The following is a 22,740-nucleotide window of genomic DNA, read 5'->3' as shown; positions in this document are numbered from 1 at the left end:
GTGGAGGCATCAGAGATTTCTACTTTCAGCATGTTACTTGGTACTTTAATAAAGCTGAATATAAATTATAATTAGAACTGCAGTGCAAGAAGTGGTTTGAGTTGAGTGCTGCTTGTTTTTCTTATACTTGATTTTGACTGGCATTCCATTAATGTATTTAAAAAGTAATTTATTTTTTCATGCCTCACAACCTTTTTGTTTCCATCTAGATATTAAGTAAGCTGTCATGCAGCCAATGCATTGAAATATTTTTATTCTTCTACACTTCATTTTGTCTTGATTGGACTCTCATAATGACGGTTTGGCACCCAGGGCAGTGTATTTAGTTAGTTTTTGTGGTTTTGAGCATAGCCCCTCCCCTTTCTAGTTGGCCACACCCCTTCCCATTGATCCCACCCATTCAGCTGCCTCCTGCAGCCCCCTTTTGATTTGAAGTCACCAGCCGCCACTGCTCATACCAGTGAGTGCAGAAGAGCATGGGTTCCCTGCAAAAAGCTAATCTGAAGTTCATTGTGAAAAAGGATTAGATGTGTGTTGAGTTAAAAGATATGCTGGATTATTATGTGATGCTCTATCAACCTATGCATAATCATGTACAAAAACACACATACACACACACACACACACACACACACACACACACACACACACACACACACACACACACACACACACACAGATATGGATTCAAAATACTAACTTTCTGACATTGACATTGACCTCAATGGATTTCCTCCATTAAAAGACATTTTTATCACTTTATTCACAAATAGCACGTTACAGCTCGTCCTTGAATTGCTGCACCTCGCTGTTCCAGTCCTGGTGTAACATTCTGGGGAACTGCACATGGCTAATCTGCATTAGCCGCACCCCTGAACTGCTGCTGTATTTGCACACAACTTTTCCAGTGACTGCTGTCCCACTACATGCCGTCTTACCATGTAGTGTTGCAGCAGTCTTTGAATTTGTTCGACACACTGATTGAAAAACAAATGATTAAACAATCATTAGTGTGGTTACAAACCACACAGAAATCCCAGAATTTTAGTCAGATTTACCACTTTTGTATCTGTTAGAAGACTTCTTCAGAGTGTAATAAAAATTCTGCTTATTTCTCCTCATTTGAAATAAACCACACTTAAAATAGTGGACCTGCACTAACTACAATTGACAGGATTCACTCAAATCATTGCATTCTAGTCATGGTACTATCACTACTATATTAATTACTATGTAGTTATGCTTTTACATGAATTTTACTATCACAAATCACTACATCATGTACAATTATACGAGCATTATTTATTACATATGTACATTGACTAGACAACTGTGTTTGTATATCATTATGGCTGCATACCACTGAGTTTAAGATGTCAAGTAAGATAGTTTAGGCACTAATAAATAAATCCTTATCTAAACAATAAAGGCCCTGTCATTTAAATGTACTTAGTTTTAATTGTATGATGCAAGTCAAAAATGCGCAAGTGTGCAAAGTCCAGATAATGGGACAGTGTATTAATAAAAATAATTAGAAATACAGATAAAAAAGAAAGACTGGAGTACACAGTGGTTAAAGATGTGGTATGTATAATGTCTGTACTGTAGAAGTTTGAAACACATAGCAAGAGGTGTGGCTTTGCCACTAATCAATAAACTTGTTCCTTGCCCCTACAGTACAGATATTATGTATAACATACACCCATAGGTTTATAGTTATGTACTAGGCTAATGTCCCTGGAGCCTTTACAAGTCTACCCCATAGGATTTCCCTGGCATCGTGCCACCCAACATTAGTTTCCAGTGCCTCTATCAAGTAAGGCCACTGAAGTGATCCCTGTGGTGAATTATCTATTTCCCATCCACTCATCAAGATTTCTCTTGAAGAGGGGGTCAGTGAGGTGCTCTGCTTGACATGTATGGGAAGTTTATACTGGAGTATGCGCAGTCTCTGGGTTAAGAACATGTCCCTCCAGCATGTTCTGTTGATTGTGGTGATGAGGTTGAGCTCTCTAGAGTGTGTGGTATGGAGGGATTGGGATTTCTTCAGATGTAGCATATTTAACAGCACTGGGTCAGACATGGCTTTGTAAGTCAAGTAGAGATCACCTCTAAGCAGGTGATATGAGACAGAGAATAGCTGGAGTTTTTTTAGTCTGTCCGCATAGGGCATGTGTTAAAGGCCAAGGGTCCTCTTTCTGAGGTACTTTTGTGGCCTCTCCAGTTGTTGTAGGTATCTAGTGATGTACATGCCAAATAGGACTTATACTCTATAATTGGTCTAATGAGGGAAGAGTAGAGAGAGACAACGACTTCCTTCTTCCAAGATGCAAAACCCTTCGTAATGAGATGGGCCACATACAAGAATTTCCTGACCACAGTGGCAACGTGGTTGTCAAAGGAGAGGTTGCTATCAACCTTTGTCCCCAAATCTCTTATAATGCCTTTGGTGTTCAGTGGACTACTATCGATGTGGTAATTCATGGTCACCAAGTTTTTCCCAAAGGGAATGACAATGCATTTTTTGACATTCAGCTTAAGGCCATGGTTTTGACACCAGTCATTGGTTTCAGTGAGGCCTTTCTGTAGAATGTCTACATCGTTTGGGAAGTTAATAATGACTCCCAGCTTGCAATCATCTGTGAACTTCGTCAGCAAGAGTCCCTTTGTGTTGGTCCAGACTTCAGAGAAGTAGATGCCAAACAGGAGAGGACCCAGGACTGATCCCTGTGGGAATCCACTCGTGACTGGTTGGTAGTCTGATTTGGAGTCTGCTACTTTCACAGTGTGGGTTCAATTGGTGAGCCAATTTGCAATCCACCTAGTGATATAGAGGTTAATGCCTAGTTTAGTGAGCCTATCTATAATTCCTGAGTTGGGAATGGTATCAAAGGCCTTGGCTAGATTGAGGTAGGCTGTATGATCTACCTTGCCTTCATCCACAGCTCTGGTGATTGACTCAAAGAAGTCGACCAAGTTGATCAGGCATGATCTACCCTTCACAAAGCCAAACTGCATGGGATCCAGTGTTTGCGGGTTCCCAATATTCCTATTTATAAGGTCCATGATGATGCGCTCCATAGCCTTGCATATCAGGCTTATCAGGCTAATGGGGTGGTAGTTGCCAGGGTGTGTAGTCGCTTCCCCTTTATGTAGTGGGATGACTGTAGCAATGTGCCATTTGGCAGGGACAAAGCCTCAAGTGAGGCTGTGATTGAACAGGGCACACAGGTGTGGTGCCAGTTCACATTGTAATTTGTGTAGAACACAGCCAGGGATATTGTCATGCCCCATGGATGCTGTATCCTTGGCTTTGGACAGTACATTTTTAACCTGTGCAACAGTAATATTGGGTACCTGGCATTCCACTGGTATTGTGATTGGTCCTTTAGTAGGGGAGAGAGGGGTAAAATTGACACTTAATCTGTCGGCCAGTATGTTGGCAATATCAGTTGGCTTGGTATAGGAGGTACCATTGTGTAGCAGCTCAGAGCAGGTCTGGGTATTGCCATGTATCTTCTTGATATAACTATAGAAGGCCTTGTGGTTGTGTTTAGTATCTGCTGCAATTCTATTTTCATAGCTAGCTTTAGAAGATTTGATGAGGAATCTCAACTTTTTGTTGAGGCTAACAAGGGAGTTTTTCCAGTCTTGGGACTTGACCTTTTTCTGCAACAGTGTCTTCTTTCTGTTGTACAGTTTGTTTATGGCAGGCGACCACCAGATGGCCTTCCTCTTTTTGGAGGAGAGTGTCTTGGTTCTGTTGGATATGGCCAGTTCCATGCATTTGTGTATATGTTTGTATAATGCTTTGGCGTATGATTCAACAGTCATGCACTTATTCTCCATTTGCATGGGCATCATGAAGTTAGCCACCTCTGTTTTTAGAAGCCCAAAGTTGGCTTTACAGAAGTTTTTCACGGTGGTTACCTTTGTTGGGGATGTGGGTGGGATGTGGATTTCCATGGTGATTAGTTTGTGGTCAGATCTCACCAGGGAAGAGCTGACTAATGGTGTAGAGCAATGGTCACCCATGTTAGTAATAATCAGGTCAAGGATGTTGCTACCTCTGGTGGAGGTAAGAATGAGCTGATCCAGGGCATTGGAATTAATGAATTCCAGGAAACGTTGAGCAAGTGCATTGGTACATGAGTAGTCTTCCCAGTTAATGGAGGGGTCGTTGAAGTCAGCCAGTATGAGGGTGTTGGGTTGGACCTTAATATTTTCCAGGACACTTAGGAATGTGGAGTGAGAGTCTTGGGACATGGTAGGAGATCTATAGCAGGCTACAACCTGAATTGCTGTCTTACCCAGTGTTAGTTGTACCTGAAGTATCTCTAATGTGTTATGTTGGGCTACTAGTCTGGAGGTGTGCATATCCTTTATGAATATGGAGACACCACTGCCTTTAGAGCTTCGGTCCAGGTTCTGGGGCCGAAAGGTGTGGAATGAATTGTAGCCTGGTAGTACAGGGGTGCTTTCTGCTGCTTTGAACCAGGTCTCTGTTACTGCACATATGTCGATGTTCTCCATTTTGAGGAGAGCTTTGAGCAAGTGCATCTTGAGATTTAGACTTCTAGTGTTGAGTAGCATGTCCCTCAGATTGCATTTATTTGTAGCTGTTGTGGTGGTAATTTGTTTTTTAGAACATTGCCTAAAAAAGGCACTATAGGGGTAGCAAGAGCCGTGGCCAGTATCCGAAATACCAGGGGTGACAGATGCAGCCCATCTCTGGCAAAGCCATCGGGGTCTATTGATCATGTCATCCCAGGCAGACAGATACTGGATCCCCTTAGAATGACACCAGAAACTTAGCCAATTATTGAAGTCAATCATTTTCTGCTTGTATTGTGGTATCATTCTGGGTGATGGTAGGATGCCGCTCAGGGCTAGGGTGATACCCGCCTCAGCTACATGATCCTAGAGCTCCTGAATGCCTCTTTTCATGTAGTCTAGAGAGGTACATCTCAGGTCATTCACACCAACATGGACAATGACAGAGTCATATTTGTACCTGCCGTGGAGTGACCTAAGTGCGTGCATAATGTGACTGATCCGGGCACCCGACAGGCAGTTGTATCTGTATATATATATATATACCTAATATACCTGCCTAATACTAAAAAAAAAAAAAAAAAAAAAAAAAAAATCATTTTGCTGTATTCTTCTGTATACTTTTTATGATTGTACCTAATTTGGTGTTTTTTTACTGTATATTGTTATTTTGTATATCATTCGTTAATGGCTTGTTGTACTCAACATGGAGCTTTTCTCCCCAGGCCTCTACTGAAAATGGACATGTATCCAGCTAGACTAGCCCGGTCAACAAATGTAAAATAAAATAAATAATAAATAAATATATGTGTGTGTGTGTGTGTGTGTGTGTGTGTGTGTGTGTGTGTGTGTGTGTGTGTGCGTGCATATTTCAACATCTACAGTGATACATTTAGCATTCTTCCTAAGAAAACTAAAGAAATGAAGTTTCACCACATCATCTGAAGACATCCCCAAGTGCAACTACCAGATACAGCTTGACCTCCATCCATCTTATTAAAAAGCTGCTTAGTTGCTTGCCATTATAGCTTCTAACACAAATACTCATAGGTATGAACAGAAAGATATTATTAGTTCCTTAAGCCCGTCCTCAGCAGCTGCCCCTCCTTTGCTCCCCTCTATTTCACCTGTGCCTTGGCTCCTTAAACCCTTCTGTAATATTACACTTACCACTCCATCGGGCAAGTTCATTCCATTTATTCACCACACTTCTGATAAAAAACATTTTTAGTGCATGTGCATTACTGGGTTCCTTTTCAGTGCAGAATTAAGGCCCTCTCCTGCTCACACTAATTTCCTTTCCCAACTCAGTTCCCTTACATTTCTTATTATTTGTTATGTGGCTCTGAATCTTGCCTGTCTGTCTCAGTGATTTCTGTTCAGTACAGTTCTAGTTTTCTAGCCCCAATGCCATCTGTGTTGCCTTCGGGTGCATCCCTTCCATCATATTAGATCTCCCTGAAGGGCCTCCAGAACTGGACACATTACGCTGGCTGGGACTTCACAAATGTCTGGTACTGTAGCACAAAGACCCCTTTATCCCTTGAGCTCCTCTCAGTATATACTTCAGAATATTGCTTTGCTAATAACCATCTCCTCTAAGTCTTTCTTGTACATTGTTTCCTGATGTTTGACATCTACCAGCTAAGCCTGAGTTGTCCGGTCCTAAGGATAAGACCCAGCATTTGATCAGACTGAACATAAGCTGCCACATTTCTGACAAGGTAGCTAGTATATCCAGATCCATCCTGTGCCCCCATTTTCATAGGTTCATAGGTTCATAGGTAGGTACTAGGCTATCGGCCCAAGGGCCTAAGTAAGCCTAGCCAGCAAGGTTCCCTGGCTTACGCCACCCAAGAAAGTTAATTTCCTGTGCCCCTGTTGAGCAGAACCACAGACGTGATCCCCGGGGTGTATTTCCTATTTCCCATCCACTCATCAAGATTTTTCTTGAAGAGTGCTAATGAGGAACTTTGCTTGGCATAGATGGGTAGCTTGTTCCAGAGTATAGGAAGTCTCTGGGACAGGCATCTATCCCTCCAGCATGTCCTGTTTATTGTGGTGACAAGATTTAGGTCCCTAGAGCATGTATCTCAGAGGGATTGGGATTTCTTTAGGTGTAGCATGTCCAACAGCTCTGGGTTTAACATAGCTTTATATGTTAGGCAGAGACCTCCTCAGAGTAGGTGATATGCTACAGAGTAAAGCTGGAGTTTTTTGAGACGGTCAGTGTAGGGTATCTGTTTGAGGCCAGTAATCCTCTTTGTGAGGTACTTCTGTGGCCTTTCCAGCTGCTGCAGATGTCTTGTGAGGTACATTCCAAAAGGGGTGTTGTACTCTATAATGGGTCTAATGAGTGCAGAGTAGAGGGGAACAATGACCTCTTTTTTCCTGAAGAACTCTTTTGTGATGAGGTGTGCCACATAGAAGGATTTCCTGACTACTGTGGTGATGTGATTATCAAAGGAGAGACTACTGTCAACCTGGGTCCCAAGGTCTCTTATCACACATTCGGCATTAAGTAGACTGCCATTTATGTAGTAGTTCATGGGTACAGAGTTTTTACCAAAGGGGATGACAATGCACTTTTTGGCATTGAGCTTGAGGCCATGACTCTGACACCAGGCATCTGTCTTAGTGAGGCCCTTCTGTAGGATGTCCACTTCATTTGGGGACTCGACTATGGCTCCTAGTTTGCAGTCATCTGTGAACTTCATTAGCCAGAGGCCTTCTGTGTTAGCCTGTACTTCAGAGAAGTAGATACCAAACAGGAGAGGTCCAAGGACTGAACCCTGTGGTACTCCACTTGCCACTGGTTTGAAGTCATATTTGGAGTCTGCAACTTTTACAGTGTGGGTTCTGTCAGTGAGACAGTTGGCAACCCATCTTGTGATGTAGGGATTTATACCTAGTTTAGTGAGTTTAGCTATAATTCTAGAATGAGGGATGGTGTTGAAAGCCTTGGCGAGGTCCAGATAGGCTGTGTGAACCACTTTACCCTCATCTATGGCTTTGGTGACTGCCTCAAAGAAGTCAGTCAGGTTCAGAAGGCATGATCTGCCTTTCACAAACCCGAACTGGGTGGGGTCCAGAGTTTGGAGGTTATCAATGTCTTTGTTTATGAGTTCCATGATGATACGTTCCATGGCCTTGCCGACCAGGCTCATCAGGCTAATAGGGCGATAGTTCCCAGGATCAGTGGTGGCTCCCCCTTTGTGGAGTGGGATAACTGTTGCTGTGTGCCATTTTGTGGGCACAAAGCCTGATGTGAGACTATGACTGAACATGGTGCTTAGGTGGGGAGCCAGTATGTTCTGAAGTTCGTGTAAAACGCAGCCTGGGATGTTGTCCAGTCCCATGGTTGCTGTGTTTTTGGTTTTAGAGAGTGCAGCTTTTACCTGCATAGATGTGATTACAGGGACTCTGCATTCTTCCTGTACAGATATGGGCCCTTTAGGTGGTGAGATGGGGGGTAACGTTAGCACTGAACTTATCTGCCAGGATGTTGGCAATATCAGTTGGTTCTGTAATTTTTGTGCTGTTGTGCTGTAACTCAGAGCAGATCTGGGTGTTGCCATTGAGATTCTTGACATAGCTGTAGAATGCTTTGTGGTTACCCTTAGAATCAGTGGTGATTTTGTTTTTGTAGCTAGCTTTGGTGGATCTTATAAGGGATCTCAGCTTCTTACTGAGGCTGACCAGGGAGCCCCTCCACTCATGGGTTTTTACTCTCTTTTGCAACAGTTTCTTCCTTCTGTTGTAGAGTTTGTTTATGGCAAGGGACCACCAGATTGGCTTCTTTTTTTTGGAGGATAGAGCCTTGGTTCTGTTTGTGACAGCACGATCCATGCACTCATGTAAGTGCTTATAGAGTGCATTTGTGTAGGATTCAGCAGTCATAAATGTATTGTTCATCTGCATGGGTGTCATGAAGTTCACCACTTCAGTCTTAATAAGCATGAAGTTGGCTTTGGAGAAATTTTTTACCATGGTTTGCTTAATGGTGGGTGGGGGCGGGATGTGGATATCTAGGGTGATTAGCTTATGGTTGGATCTGACCAACAAGGAGTTGACTTCAGGTGTGGAACATCGGTCACTCATGCTGGTAATGACTAGGTCTAGGATATTGTTGCCCCTGGTGGGGGTGTGGATAAGTTGATCCAGGGCATTGGAATTTATGAATTCCAGAAAGCGTTGAGCAAAGGAGTTGGTACATGAGTAGTTTTCCCAGTTAATGGTGGGGTAGTTGAAATCGCCCATTTTTAGGGTGTTTGGTTGAACCCTAATATTTTCCAGTATATCAAGAAAAGAGGAGTGGGAATCCTGGGGCATGGTGGGGTATCTGCAGCAAGCTACAATTTGGATTGCAGTTTTGCCCAGAGTTAGTTGCACTTGGATAACGTCGGATGCATTATGCTGCGCAACTAGCCTGGAGATGTGGATATCCTTAATGAATATGGACACAGCTCCCCTTTGGTGTTCTGGTCCAGGTTAGATGGCTGAAAAGTGTGATATGAGTTATAGCCTGGTAATGCAGGGGTGCTCTCTAGAGCCTTGTTAAAGAGGTTATGATAGGTCTTCACACTTATTACTACATTTTATGAAACAACATTGAACAGGGCTGACTCCATACTCCATAACTTCCCCCTATCACACACCATTAAGTTTTCTGTTTCTGTTAACCTGTCCATGTTGTGTGTTAACTTTACCAGTTTTCCATCCATCTGCTATTCCTATCCTTTTCTTCTGCACTCCTTACCTCCCTTTTTAAGCTTTGGTGTGATGCTGATTCAAAGACCTTACTGACGTTCAGGTATATCACTTTCATCTATCAGCATGCCCAAGTCCACTTTCCTTCCTAACATAGAAATCAATCATATTGGCTTGACAGGATCTGTAGGGTACAACTCTGTACCATTGTACCATGATTGATGGTAACACAATCTCTCACATTACAAGTGCTTGGTGCTGCAAATCTTGAGATCTGGCTATTGCATGCAAAGTAAAAAGACTGTTAAAAATGCATTTTTTAGGAGGCAAACACTCTGTACACCTCAAATTTACATTTACAAACTGCATGTTCAAATAACAGTGGAAAGTCCTAAAAACAGCATGCAGCAGTCCCTTCCAATCACGCATTTCAGTCTAACACACATGAGCGAGTGATCTGCAAGATTTCATATATGCATGACAAATGAGGAGGTCATCTGTATGGATTTGTATTCCAGAGGTTCTTATGCTCTAGGAAGCCACTTAACCTTTTCTTTGCCATTGTTTGGATTTCCTTACCCCCCCAGATTATGTCTTATTAACTGGCCTGTATTTTCCTGGTGCACCCATTGATCCAGCCTTGTGAATATGACCATAGTGTGCCTCCAATTACACAGGACATGCCCCTCACTCAAGGACCTCCTGAATAGCAACATGTTTTCTACCAGGACTTTATTTACTTTTAAATAGCATTTATTTATTTATTTATTTTGGAAACTGGCTTGTCGAACTGGTCAAATCGATTTATTTTGGGAGCCTAGGAAGAAAATGTTAAAACAAAATCTATACATTTATCATGAGTAATAAATCATGCCTGAGTTTGAGCAATACAAGATTTGCACATGGCTGGTGTGGTCATCAGCCATTTCTTGAATCTAAACATATTAGAGTAAGTTAGACAAAGAGATACAGAGTATAGTATAAGGCAAGAGAAAACTGGAGGTTTTTGTTAAGAAATAGAAGGCATTTTTTGGAATAACAAAAGCCATCTGCTTCAGTGTGATAGAGAACAATGAAAGTGGATATATATGGGTGCATAGAGAAAATAAACAAAGCTATGCCACTTATGAAATCCAAGTGCAGAAGCACATCACTGTACAGCTACCTCTACTGCCTCAGTTTGTTCTTCCTCATTTCTGAGAAGGACCAAATCTTACTGATGATGTAATCGATGCCATTGCCTCTGGTAATACGTTCTAGGGCTCTGCCCCTCTGTCTGTTAGGTAGTATTTCCTTAAGTCTGTCTTGAACAGTCTTTTTTCCTCCTGCTACTTATTTGCTCTGTGCCTCCTCTTTCCTTCATTTTCAGTGCTATACCCTTCACTCTCATATTACAGTAATCACAAAAGCATGGGTATCAGATGAAACTTAGTGGCATGCATTTTCAGATGCATAAAAGAGAAGTACCATTCAGTGAATGATATTTTGTGGAATGTAGTCTTCCTAATCATAGGTCCCCAAACATACCAGTGCTTTTTACTAACTTCGCTGTAGGTCAGCCTCGGTGGTGCAGCGGTTAGCGTTGTCGCCTCACAGCAAGATGTTCTACCGTTTGATTCTCAGCTGGAGTGCCTTCTGTGTGGCGTCTGCATGTCCTCCCCATGGTCAAGTGAAGTTAAAGACATGCAGGTAGGTGCGTGCGTGAATGGGCGTGCCTTCTTTGAAGGTTGGGCGTTGGGCTGACAACTCGGCACTGTAAAAATCCACTGCCAATTATTAGCGGACGGGAGTTCCGCTGTAGCGACCCCTAACCAGGAAAAGCCAAAAGAGGCTGTAGGTCAGCTATATAAACAGTCCATAGAATGCAATGTTGCAAAGCATTCTAATGCTTTCTTACCCTCCCAGCTACCACTGCCCATGTACATAAGGCCACTACTAGAAATCTAGATTTGGTGCATAAGCTCAAGGCCTACTGGCCACTGAGGAACATGATGCTCTGAATTCCTTTTTGAAGATATGAATCTATGGGCTGAATTTTATTTTCAGAGGGAGTTTATTCCATATGCCTGTGAGCATTTTAGAGATAATGTTGTCATGCTTCACGGTACGCTTGATACTAATTTTTACTGAGGCTTAGCATTCTGTTGTATGCAGGTCACCAAGAAGCTATTCATAGCAAAGGTATTTGAATAATAAGGGGTCCTCTAATGCTATATATATCAAGCATAGTTCTTCAGTAATAAGGCACTAAGATAAAGGTGACAATCTATGTCATCGTCTCTGGCAATACTTTCCTGGGCCCTGACACCCTCTTCATGAGTGAGTTGCTGTAGTCTTTGGCTATAATACAAGCCTTGAAGCCCTATGATTTTATTTGTCAGAAATCTTTGCATGTTCTTCAGTTGCAGCAGGTGGTGTGTGATTAGGTTACATAGCAGGCTACAGTATGCTATAATTTGTCTGAAAATATAACTGCAGCAATTACTTCTCTGGTGCAGTTCTCAGGTCCAGGTAGGATCAGGTGGGCAGGTCTATATGCTTTGGAGATGGTATCAAATGAAATCTGTTATCATCTGCTTTGACTCCAAAGTCTTTTACTATCGAAAGATACTCCTACACTAAGAATTTGTAATCACTGTTCTCTCACACCCAAAACAGCAACAATAAAAAGGTTGTCAGCTCACACACTGTGACTTCAATTCATAATATGCACCTAACACATAAACCTTCATATACAGAGATACTCTCCAAAAACCTACCTAAACACCCGAGACCTCCAAAACACAAACATGCTACACAACACAACACTCAAAGCACTCAATACATATAAAAACACTAGCATCTGTGACTCACCAAATAAACCTTAAGGCAATGCACAATTATTCCAAATGTTTTAGTTATAGGTAACTCTTTAGGGAGACATACAGATGCCCCACTCATCAGGTTGAACAAGGAAAAGGTTATGGTCAGCTGCCTGTCTGGTGCAAGGATTCACCAGATCACACATGCACTCTAGTCTCTCAACAAGTACCATTATTACTCCGTCATAGTTCATGTTGGTGTGAATGACTTGAGATGTACATCTCTGGACTATATGAAGAGAGACATGATGAACCTCTCTGAATATATGTCCCAGGTGGGTTGCTCCTAGCTTTGAGCAGCATTTTACCTCTGCCTAGGATGATACCGCAGTATAAACAGAAAATGATTTATTTCAATAATTGGCTTAGTTTCTGGTGTCATTATAAGGGGATCCAGTTTCTGCCAGCCTGGGATGACATGGTGGATAGACCACGCTGCTTTGCCAGAGATGGTCTTCACCCAACACCTCAAGGCTTTCAATTGTTGGTTAAGGCACTTGCCTCCCCCATAATGCCTTTCTAAGGCAAGGTCACAGCAACAAAATTCCTGAAGTGAAAATATCAAACACATAGAAACTAAGGGTTATGCTGCTAAATGCTTGGAGTTTAAATCAGAAACTGCACTCTCTGGAAGCACTCCTCTCCCTGGAAGATGTTGACATCTGTGCAGTCACAGGGACTTGGTTCAGGGCCTCAGAGAGTACCTTGGCCTTGCAAGGTTCAACTAACTGTGGGTAAGACCCCCCCCCCCCTTCAAGTCATCATTAACTATAGGTCTCCTTCAAAGAACCAGGATACCCCTGCTGCTTATTTGGGCCTAGTTGAGTCAATCAAATTACAAAAACTCTAGTTATAAATCATTTTAACTATCCTCCATTGAATTGCACAAGTACCAACATGCTTGTACAAAGGTTCCTGGACTTTGTTAACACTAATGCCCTGGAACAAATAGTATGCAACCCCACAAGATGCTCAAATATTCTTAACCTGGTCCTCACCAACATGGGTGACCATTGCACCACCACAAGTATAGGACCCCCACTTGTTACATCTGATCACAAATCAGTCACATTTGAAGTAGCTATAACACCTGAAACTCTCTTAGGTGAAATCAGGCTAAAACTTTTCACCAGACCTAATTATACCCTCCTAAAGGATGGCATAAATAACTTCCAAGCTCCTGTTCCTACAGATGACACTGACAGTTATACTAAGGTATACACAAATGCCCTGTACAAACACATACAAATGTATTGACACACTGTACCTGATAGGATCAAAACAAGATCCACAAGAAAAAACAAGCCTCCCTGGTGGACATCTAGCATTAATATGTTATACAACAAGAGGAAGAAGTTGCTGTCTATGAGTACAAAAGAGACGTCCCAACACTGGAAGAACACCCTCCTCTGCTTGAGCAAACAAATTAGACAACTTAGGGCAACTTCAAAAAAATTATCAACCATAGCTAAGTATAACCATAAGGCTTTCTTCAGCTATATCCGTAACCAAAAAGGTAGGACCCAGATGAGTGCTGAGCTAGCTGTGGATGGCATCACATACACTGCTCCTGTAAAAATAGCTAACATATTAGCTGACAGGTTTGGTGAAAGTTTCACCCCCCTGTCCCCTTCAAGCATTCCACAAAGGAATCTCTCTACATCTCCTCATTAATGCTCTCTCTAAGGCCAAAAACACATCTTCTATGGGACCAGATGGCATCCCAGGTTGTGTTTTAAATGGTCTAAAACATAGGTTAGCAATTCCATTAGGTACCCTCTTCAATCACAGTCTGAGTATTGGTTTTATTCCTGCTGAATGGAGAACAGCAGCCGTCATCCCCCTTCATGAAGGAGGTATAGCATCAGACCCTGGGAACTACAGACCCATAAGCTTAACCAGCCTTATCTGGAAGGCCATGGAACAAATCATCATGGACCTTATAAATAAGGATATAGGTTATCTCCAAACTCTTGAGCCGACACAGTTTGTTTTTGTCAAAGGCAGGTCATGCCTGTTAGACCTGGAAAAGTTCTTCAAAAATGTTACCAGAGCCATAGATGAAGGCAAATCTGTGCATACAGCCTACTTTGACTTAGCCAAAGCCTTCAATACAATCCCACATTCGGGCATCATTGATAAACTCTTCCAGTTGAATATCAACCCTTATGTTGTCAGGCAGGTTACTAACTGACTCACCAACAGATTACACTCAGTCTAAGTTGGGGACTTTACCTCAACCAGTAGAACTGCGCAGCAGTGGGGTTCCACAGGGGTCAGTGCTGGGCCCCCTATTGTTTTGAATATAATTCTCAGAAATTCAGACAAAAACTGAGGGGCTCTGGCTGACTACATTTGCTGATGACTACAAATTGGGTGCAATCATTAAATCTTCAAGAATACTTCAAGAGGGACTTACACAAACCCATGGTTGGTGCCAAAGCTATGGACTCGAATGCAATGCTAAAAAATGCATTATCATCCCCTTCAGTAAAAATGATATCCCTGCAGACTATCATAAATAATAATACCCTAAGTAACAACTCAGTAGTGAGAGACTTGGGAACGCAAGTTGAATGCAGCCTAAAATTTGACCACCATGTGTCTACTGTGGTAAGGAAGGCATTCTATGTTACACACCTCATTAGCAAAAACTTTGCCTCAAAAGTGAAAGAGGTCATAACTCCCCTGTTCTCAACCCTCATCAGGCCAATAATTGAGTACAATGCTCCCTTTGGTAAGTACCTTACCAGGCACCTGCAGCAACTTAAGAGACCTCAGAGTTTTCTATCCAAGAAAAAGTTAGGTTCTCCAGCATATGTCATACATTGACAGACTGAAGACACTGTCACTGTGCTCAGTAGTGTACAGACAACTTAGAGGAGACTTGTGTCTGGCCTACAGAGCAATCTTGGACCCAAACTTAATGGAAATGCTGTTCATCCACAAGTTAAATGAGACAAGGGTCGCCTGCTCCAGGGACCTTAACCTGACCTGCAACATAAATAGAACCTGCTGGAGAGACAGATATGTTTACCAGAGGATGCCATGCCTCTGGAATAGCCTAACAATTCATATCAAACAGCGCCCCTGTATGACCCTGTTTAAGCGTAGCCTGGATGATTGGATGGGAAACCATAAATTCTTTCTGGAAATTTCACATATGACCTTCCTAGATATGGGCAGTCATTGCTATCTAAGATCTTGAGTTTAGGCATGATCTTTATATTGGGTTTCTCTAGTATTATACTGGGTACACATGCCTAGGCTTATAAAGACCTTCATGTCAATAGCCTAGTAACCACCTATGAACTTATATCTTTCATCTAGTATTACATTGGGATTTAATGGCTAGGTTTGTAAAGACCCTCGGGTCAATAGTCTAGTAACAATCTATGAATCTATGAACCTATTTTGTCAGTTCTTCCCATCAACAATGTATAACGTTGATGGAAAGGGCTTTGTTTTACATGATCACAGTAGTGTGACTATCATTTCAATTGTCCAAGATGTTTCAGTTTTTGCTATGGTTGTGGATTTGCATTGTAGGAATGCAGAGCACCTATGGCATCTGTACTTCTTAAGGCTCAGGAATATGGAACTTGCCAAAGTTACAGTGACTCCTGGTAGTGGCTACAAAGCCTTGTGTAAATGGGCAATGATAGCTGGGAGGGTAAGAGAGCACTAAAGTGTTTGCATCATTGCATTTTGTGGGCTGGTTATTAAGTAGAACATGAGGGTGGCCACAGTGGTGCAGCGGTTAGCATTGTCACCTCACAGCAAGAGGTTGTCCGATTTGATTCTCGGCTAGGGTTCCTTCTGTGTGGAGTCTGCATGTCCTCTCTGCAGTCACCTGGGTTTCCTCTGGGTGCTCCAGTTTCCTCCCACATTCCAAAGACATGCAGTGTAGGTGGATTGGGCACTCTAAATTTGGATGTAGGTGAGAGTGTGTGTACGAATGAGTGGTACGAATAAACTACCACGGCAAGGCTAGCTACCTAGCAGTGTAAACCTTGGGTCGAGATGATTGTCACTGTTGAAGTGACACCCCAACCCCATGTGCAAAATGAGAAAAGGGGTTGAGGAGGGATTGATGGATGGGGCGAGAGGTTTCTTCGTAGAAGCTCCAAGTTCAAACTGTTTGAGCAAAATTACATTAGAGCAACATTCTCACTCCCCCTGACTAACCCCCAGCTTCTGGGTAAGAAGTCATAGCACTGGACAGTAGCAAAATGTATGAAGGACAGATTCCCAGTGGAGGAAGTACTTCCCTTTGGGGAAAAAGTCATCCCATTATAAGAATGGGTGCAGCTTATTAGAGGAAGAATATTGGATGGGGGGTTGTAGTGGGGTCAGCAGGGACTGAAGATGACTCAGTGAAGCAATGACCAGGGTCCATTGCACTATCATGTCTGGGTGTCCAGGTGGATGCCAGACACAGGGAAGATAAAACACTGGAATCAGGAGAAAACATTTGTAAATACAGAATGTAGACTGTACTGGTGATGGACTATGCCACTATGGTAGGATAGAGACTTACCCAAAATTCCCTGGCAAATTTACAAAGTAAAGGATTCTACATGGAATACCCAGTTTTCACACAGTGTAATCCCACTTTTAATTACATTTAAAGCCAAAATGTATATCCTCATATCATTGCTACAGGCTGATTCCATTGAAATTGATTTGTTGTCTTAATTTTAATTTTAGATGAACCTTAATTGTAATTTCAAATCCCATTTTCATTTAAATTAGAGTTTGTTTTATTGCACTAAATTAAATATACTCTTTAATTTTAGTTTTGTATAAATGTGGTATCTACACATGCTAATTCTACTGATCTACATTTGAATTTGTTTCTTTTTTGGTACATACATCTGACGGGAGTATTATTTTCTTCCTTTTATGTATTTTGGTTTTCTCATATACATAATGGGTTAATTTGGAAAACACTGTACTGAGGAGTATTTATGATCTATGGAAGTTTCTCAGGACAACATGTATCCTTATCTGGGTCATTGTATGAATAATTTCATGTGAAAGTTACCGGATTTACACTCTGAATGACAAAAGGAGACAAAAGACTGCAAGACAGAATCCTCAGACTGATTAAGGAGAACGTGCATGCCACTAAGAAAAGAAAACCTAACAATTCTGCCTTACAGTTACTAGCAGAGGTTGTATAGTATTGTTTTTACTTCTCAGAAGTCCAGGACAACACAAAGGGTCTCTGGCTGACCAAGTTCACAGATGACTGCAAGCTGGGAGCCATTATTAACTCCCCAAGTGTTGCAGACATCCTACAGAAAGGCCTCACTGAGACCAATGACTGGTGTCGAAACCATGGCCTTAAGCTTAATGCCAAAAAACGTGTCATCATCCCCTTTGGTAAAAACTCAGCCCCCACTAATTACCACATCGATTGGAGCCCACTGAACACTGAAGGCATTATAAGAGTTCTGGGTATGCAGGTTGACAGCAACCTCTCCTTCGACCACCATATTGCCACTGTGGTCAGAAAGTCCTTCCATGTGGCACATCTCATTACCAAGGGTTTTGCATCCAGGAAGAAAGAGGTCATCATCATTCTTTGCTCTTTCCTCATTAGACCAATCATTGAGTATAATGCCCCATATGGCATGTACCTCAATAGACACATGCAACAGCTGGAGATGTGACAGAAGTACCTCACAAAGAGGATCCTAGGCATTAAACACATGTCCTACATGGACAGACTCAAAAGACTCCAGTTATTATCTGTCTCATATTGCCTACTTATAGGTTATCTCTGCTTGACTTACAAAGCCATGTCTGACCCAGCTCTGTTAGAAATACTATATCTAAAGAAATCCCAATCTCTCCGCACCACACACTCCAGAGAACTCAATCTCATTACCACAATCAACAAAACATGCTGGAGGGACAGGTTACTTCCCCAGAGACTGCCCATGCTCTGGAATAGACTTCCCATACATGTCAAGCAGAGCACCTCACTATCCCTCATCAAGAGAAATCTTGATGAGTGGATGGGCAATAGAAAGTTCACCACAGGGATCACTCCAGTGCCTCTGCTTGATAGCTTCACTGGGAACTAACACTGAGTGGCACAATGCAAGGGCACTTCTATGGGCTAGGCTTGTAAAGGGGCCATTAGCTTAGTACACACCTATGAACCTATGAACCTATGATATACTTAAAACTGATATGGCAATTAACACTACACCAAAGGCACCTGCAAACTTGAAACTTAAACACGAAAACCACCAATGTTCTTAGCTGTAGTACTTAAAAAGAAAAAAAAAAACAGGAGTCACCACAAAGATAGGTGAAGGCTGCCAGCCTAGCCAGATAGAATTTTGTAGATAATTCTGTCATTTGTAAATATTAATATAAGCCACAGGCTTGTTCTCTTAAATGTGAAAAGACTGCATTGGATATTGAACTGCAAAAATGTAACAGCAGTGCACTCTGCTGTAACAAAGCTGATAAGTCAGTTCTTTGATGTCAAAATTCAGAGCCGATATGTCTAGAGGGAGGCATCCTGCCTATTGTTTTAAGACCAGAGTTAATGGCTAGAATTTGCATGTATAAATGTCTTTTATTGCTCTGGTTTCTGACCAGGTATAAAGAATGTAAATGTAAAAGTGTGAAGAATGATGTCATGTGAAGCAGCTCTGTGCTATCAATTTAAAGAGAGAGAATCAGAGAGCTCAGAGCATTTTGTCTTGAGAACATCCAACATCACCAGCACTGCTTTGCTCTATATGTAAGTTATTTAGAACTGTGTTTTCTCTTAGAAATAGCTAGGAATTAGGAAGATTAGACTAAGTGTTTTTCTGTGTTGATGCCAGAACTTTTCTACAGTATTATTTTAAGTATTTCACTGTGATCTCTGAACTTTTGACTAGCACTGTGTAGTAAGAAGTATTCTCTTGTGTGTTTTATTATTTATTATTAAATATTTTTAAACCTCTCAACTGTGGCTGTTTTATGTAGAGGTAATTTAAGCTCTAGAGTACATTGCATGTATATAGTGATACTGTACCAAGTCACTCTAATAAGCCTTGACTGTTCAGTCTCACTTACCATTTGGATAATAATATTGCACAGTAATAATTGGACACCTTTTCAGAAGTGCCTTTGGGTAGCTGATATTAGTGGGTGGTGGCAGCTGGTACTACCTTTTAGACTGGGCAGAAAAGGGGCACAGCTGGAGAACCTGTGCCAGACTTCCCCAGGAGTGTCTGTGTGGTTGTATATAACTCTTATCTTAAAGTGTGTGTGTCAGCTATTTGGGCAGGGACACAAAGCACTGGTTGGACAGAGAGGGTGCTGGAGGTTTTAGCTTGCGCACTAGGCCGAGATCTGGACCCTATAGCTGTGCCAGTGGGGAGACTTATTGGGGACCTGGAGAGAAAGGGAGCAATCAGCCCCAGACTGACTGTGATGTCTGTGTGCTATTAAGGGAAATTGTACTTTACTGTGTGTGTATTTATTATCCTTTCCGTATATGGATGCCCCTCACTGGTGTTGGTTATGAGGATTGAGGCTCCTTGATTGCTGGGCCAGTACACGGGTGTCACAGTCACATTTAGCACTTTTGTTCATTTTACTCCCAGAACTTCATCAGTAAGTTCTGGAAGTAAAAGAAATGAAAGAGCTAAATGTGACTCCTGCTTTTTCTTTTTAAATACTAAAGGTGAGAACAGTAGTGATTTGGCAGTTAGTTGTTAATGATCTTCTTCCTGTAGTTCAGGGTTTGATTCTCCTCAGCCTTCATTTGCCTAATGTATAATGCTAAGCATGTCACTTAACCACACATTGCTCCTGGGATGATTCTGAAAAGGTCCATAGGGATCACTGTTTCTCCACAGTTAGCAAATATAAATAAGCAGATAAACTGTGATAGTGCTCTCCATGTAACAGGCTACAGGACAAATGCCAGCAGTGAAAAATATTACTTAATGTTGAAGAAATGATTCTCATGACATAAATCAGCTAATAAGTTCACAAATTTCCCCATATTAGCAGTTGGTTAAAATTCATTGAGAACAAAAGTGCAGCTATACTGACCATTCGTAAATCTGTTACTGTAGTAAATTTACTTGATGAAAAAGTATATTTCGATTGTCACTTATATTTCTGAGGGTTTTTGCTTATTCACATAGTAGACATAATTTATACAGTAAGAAACTGATTAAACTAGTGCAGTTTTGTAGTCAAAATAGGAAATAATGATTATAGTCCACCTAAAAGACCAGCCGCCACCTGTAAGTAGAAATTAGTGTAGTTATTAGCCCCCATAAAAGCAATTGTCCATTATGCTGAATCAACACAAGGTGGTGTAGAAAATGCACAAGCACTCAGGAATTTAAGAACCTTCCCAAAAATAAAATAAAATAAAAAAATAAAACAAACTTTCATTCTAAGAAGGCTGATAAAATGTAGCCCACTGCAGCTGACATTTGTTGCACTTATTGAAAACTGCAGCAAATACACAAAGAGTGGCAGAAACCACATTAAATGGTATACTGTGAATGGGGCTCTGCCCCATGGATTAGTAATGCATCTAACAGATGTGACTAGAGAATCACACAATTTAAAAACAGATGGCATCATGCATGAGCAGGGAGAATATACTGATATCAGTTTAAACAGTTATGAAGCTTTTTAAAATAGTGCCATTGTATACCTAAAGATATCTCATTCTGGAGTCACTGTACAGCATCCAGACAAAGGAAACAATGTAAGGAATCTACACCTCACTTAAGAAGCCACAGTCTTAGAACATAGCCCTGCCCTTAAACTTACCCACAAAGCAGGTAACCAAAGGCAATGTAAAGTAAACTTAATGGACAGTAGAGTTTGGATCACACAGTTATTTAACTGCACTGTGTGTGTGCGTGCGTGTGTGTGTTGGCACAAAAATGGAGGAAAGTATGCAATGAATCAGAGAAACTACCAAATCCTGAAGAATAAGAATTTATGAGATAAGAAAGAAACCATGAATACAGGCATCACAAATGTCAAACACCAAACCTAGGCATACACAAGGAGCTCCTGCCCAATGTTGAGTTCAGTATTCATAACAAAGCTTTACATACTTGATGGCAAAATACTCGAGAGACAGTCATAAAGTTATCTAAACTCCTCAAACCATCACTTTATCCAATGCTAGCATTAAGCAAACAGGCTTATAGTTGCTGACAATCATCCCAAACATGTCTTTGTAAACATATAGCACTAAAGCAATTCTCATTCATGATTGTGGTACTCCCCATGAAGTGAAAATCCCTCATCCTTGTCCTTAAAATCACGTCTAAATAATGTCATCCATATTTCATCTTTGTTCAAGTTCTACAAGTAAGAATTTTCTTAGTCTTTGCTTCCCTCATTGACCCCCCCCAACATTCCTGACATCATTGTATCATAAAGGTGCCATATATCACACCAAAAGAAAAATAAGCTTAAGTTTGACAAATATAAGAAGACGACTATACAACATGAGACTTTCGTCTGCAGTAAATGTGCTAACTTTCTTCTTTCCCAGACTTACCCTTATAAACGGTTTTGTTCTCTCTTGTGGTTCCCTTGGGATGAATTCTCGGCGCTGGGTGGTTTCAAACTTCATAGGTGGGTGCCTGGGATGTGGAGGTGTGCGTAGTGGTCTCTTGCTGCTACGAGGGTGGACATCTAAATTATTGAAAAAAAAACAGGCAAGTTAAGCAAGCAGAAGAAATAGGCTCTAGTTAGAGATGAAAGGGTTATGAGTTAATATTTTAGGTTACAGACAGTTACTATAATTTAAGATAAAAGGGCTTCTCTCATGAAGTGCAATGCATACTCATAAATATATCACACTGTAATATTTTGAGTCACATTTTCACATTTCTTTTTTCTGAACATGTTTCACGACGAAAGACAGAGCAGATGCTTACTCTGTGTGCTGAAGCTTTGATAGAAATGACTGTAGGATATAATTTTATTTTAGGTAGGGTTTTAAAATAACATGAGATGAGTTATTATCCTAGAATGAATGCAATAAAATGTGTGAAATCTTTTTGAAATATTAAGTCTACATTCTTAAACTCTGTACAGCCTCATAATTTAAATAACTTAAAATAAGTCACAGAAAATTCATAACAAACATTACTTGAAAAACCTGTATCAGCCAACTGATGTAAAAAAAGTTTGATGTAGGCTGGTCTTCCAAAAAGCTTATTGAAGCATGAAATTGCAAAGTAGAATGTCTGAAAATATGTCTGCAAGCTCAGAATTGAAAAACATTCTGTGGTTGGGACTTCATGCTTACCCCACTTCCTGTATGGTCAGAGATGTTTTGCACCCCTTAATTATAACCAACTTTCAGGAGATTTTTGTATCTTGGAAAACAGATGCAGTAACTTCAGTCCATTGTCAACTTGCTTTGTGATGGAACTGTAATTCCATTGTTAACATTATGCAAACTGTACAACCCTTGATTGCACTATATTGTTGTTTGTGCATTTTGTTTTGTGATACTGATAACGGTTGCACATCTGAACACCTTTGAGGAGCATGTTTCATTTAAAGAACACCTACATATACAATCAAGTTCAGTAAGGTTCCCTAGGAA

The 22,740-nt window shown here is 41.2% G+C and overlaps 1 protein-coding gene across 2 annotated transcripts in view; it reads right to left on the bottom strand.

Annotated features, from left to right (window-relative positions):
* LOC122809561 (stabilizer of axonemal microtubules 1-like) overlaps positions 1-22,740 on the bottom strand; it is a 369,246-nt gene that overhangs the window by 276,242 nt on the left and 70,264 nt on the right. For both annotated transcript variants that reach the window (XM_044081149.1, XM_044081150.1), the window contains one exon: positions 21,682-21,818. In XM_044081149.1, the coding sequence (XP_043937084.1) occupies positions 21,682-21,818 (137 nt within the window). The remainder of the gene's footprint in view (positions 1-21,681; positions 21,819-22,740) is intronic.

Source organism: Protopterus annectens, chromosome 8.part0 (genome assembly GCF_019279795.1).
Source record: "Protopterus annectens isolate FY-2018-M chromosome 8.part0, PAN1.0, whole genome shotgun sequence".
NCBI classification, from domain to species: Eukaryota; Metazoa; Chordata; order Ceratodontiformes; family Protopteridae; genus Protopterus; species Protopterus annectens.
The sequence above is the reverse complement of the archived record's forward strand: the minus strand, read 5'-3'. Positions and strand labels throughout refer to the sequence as shown.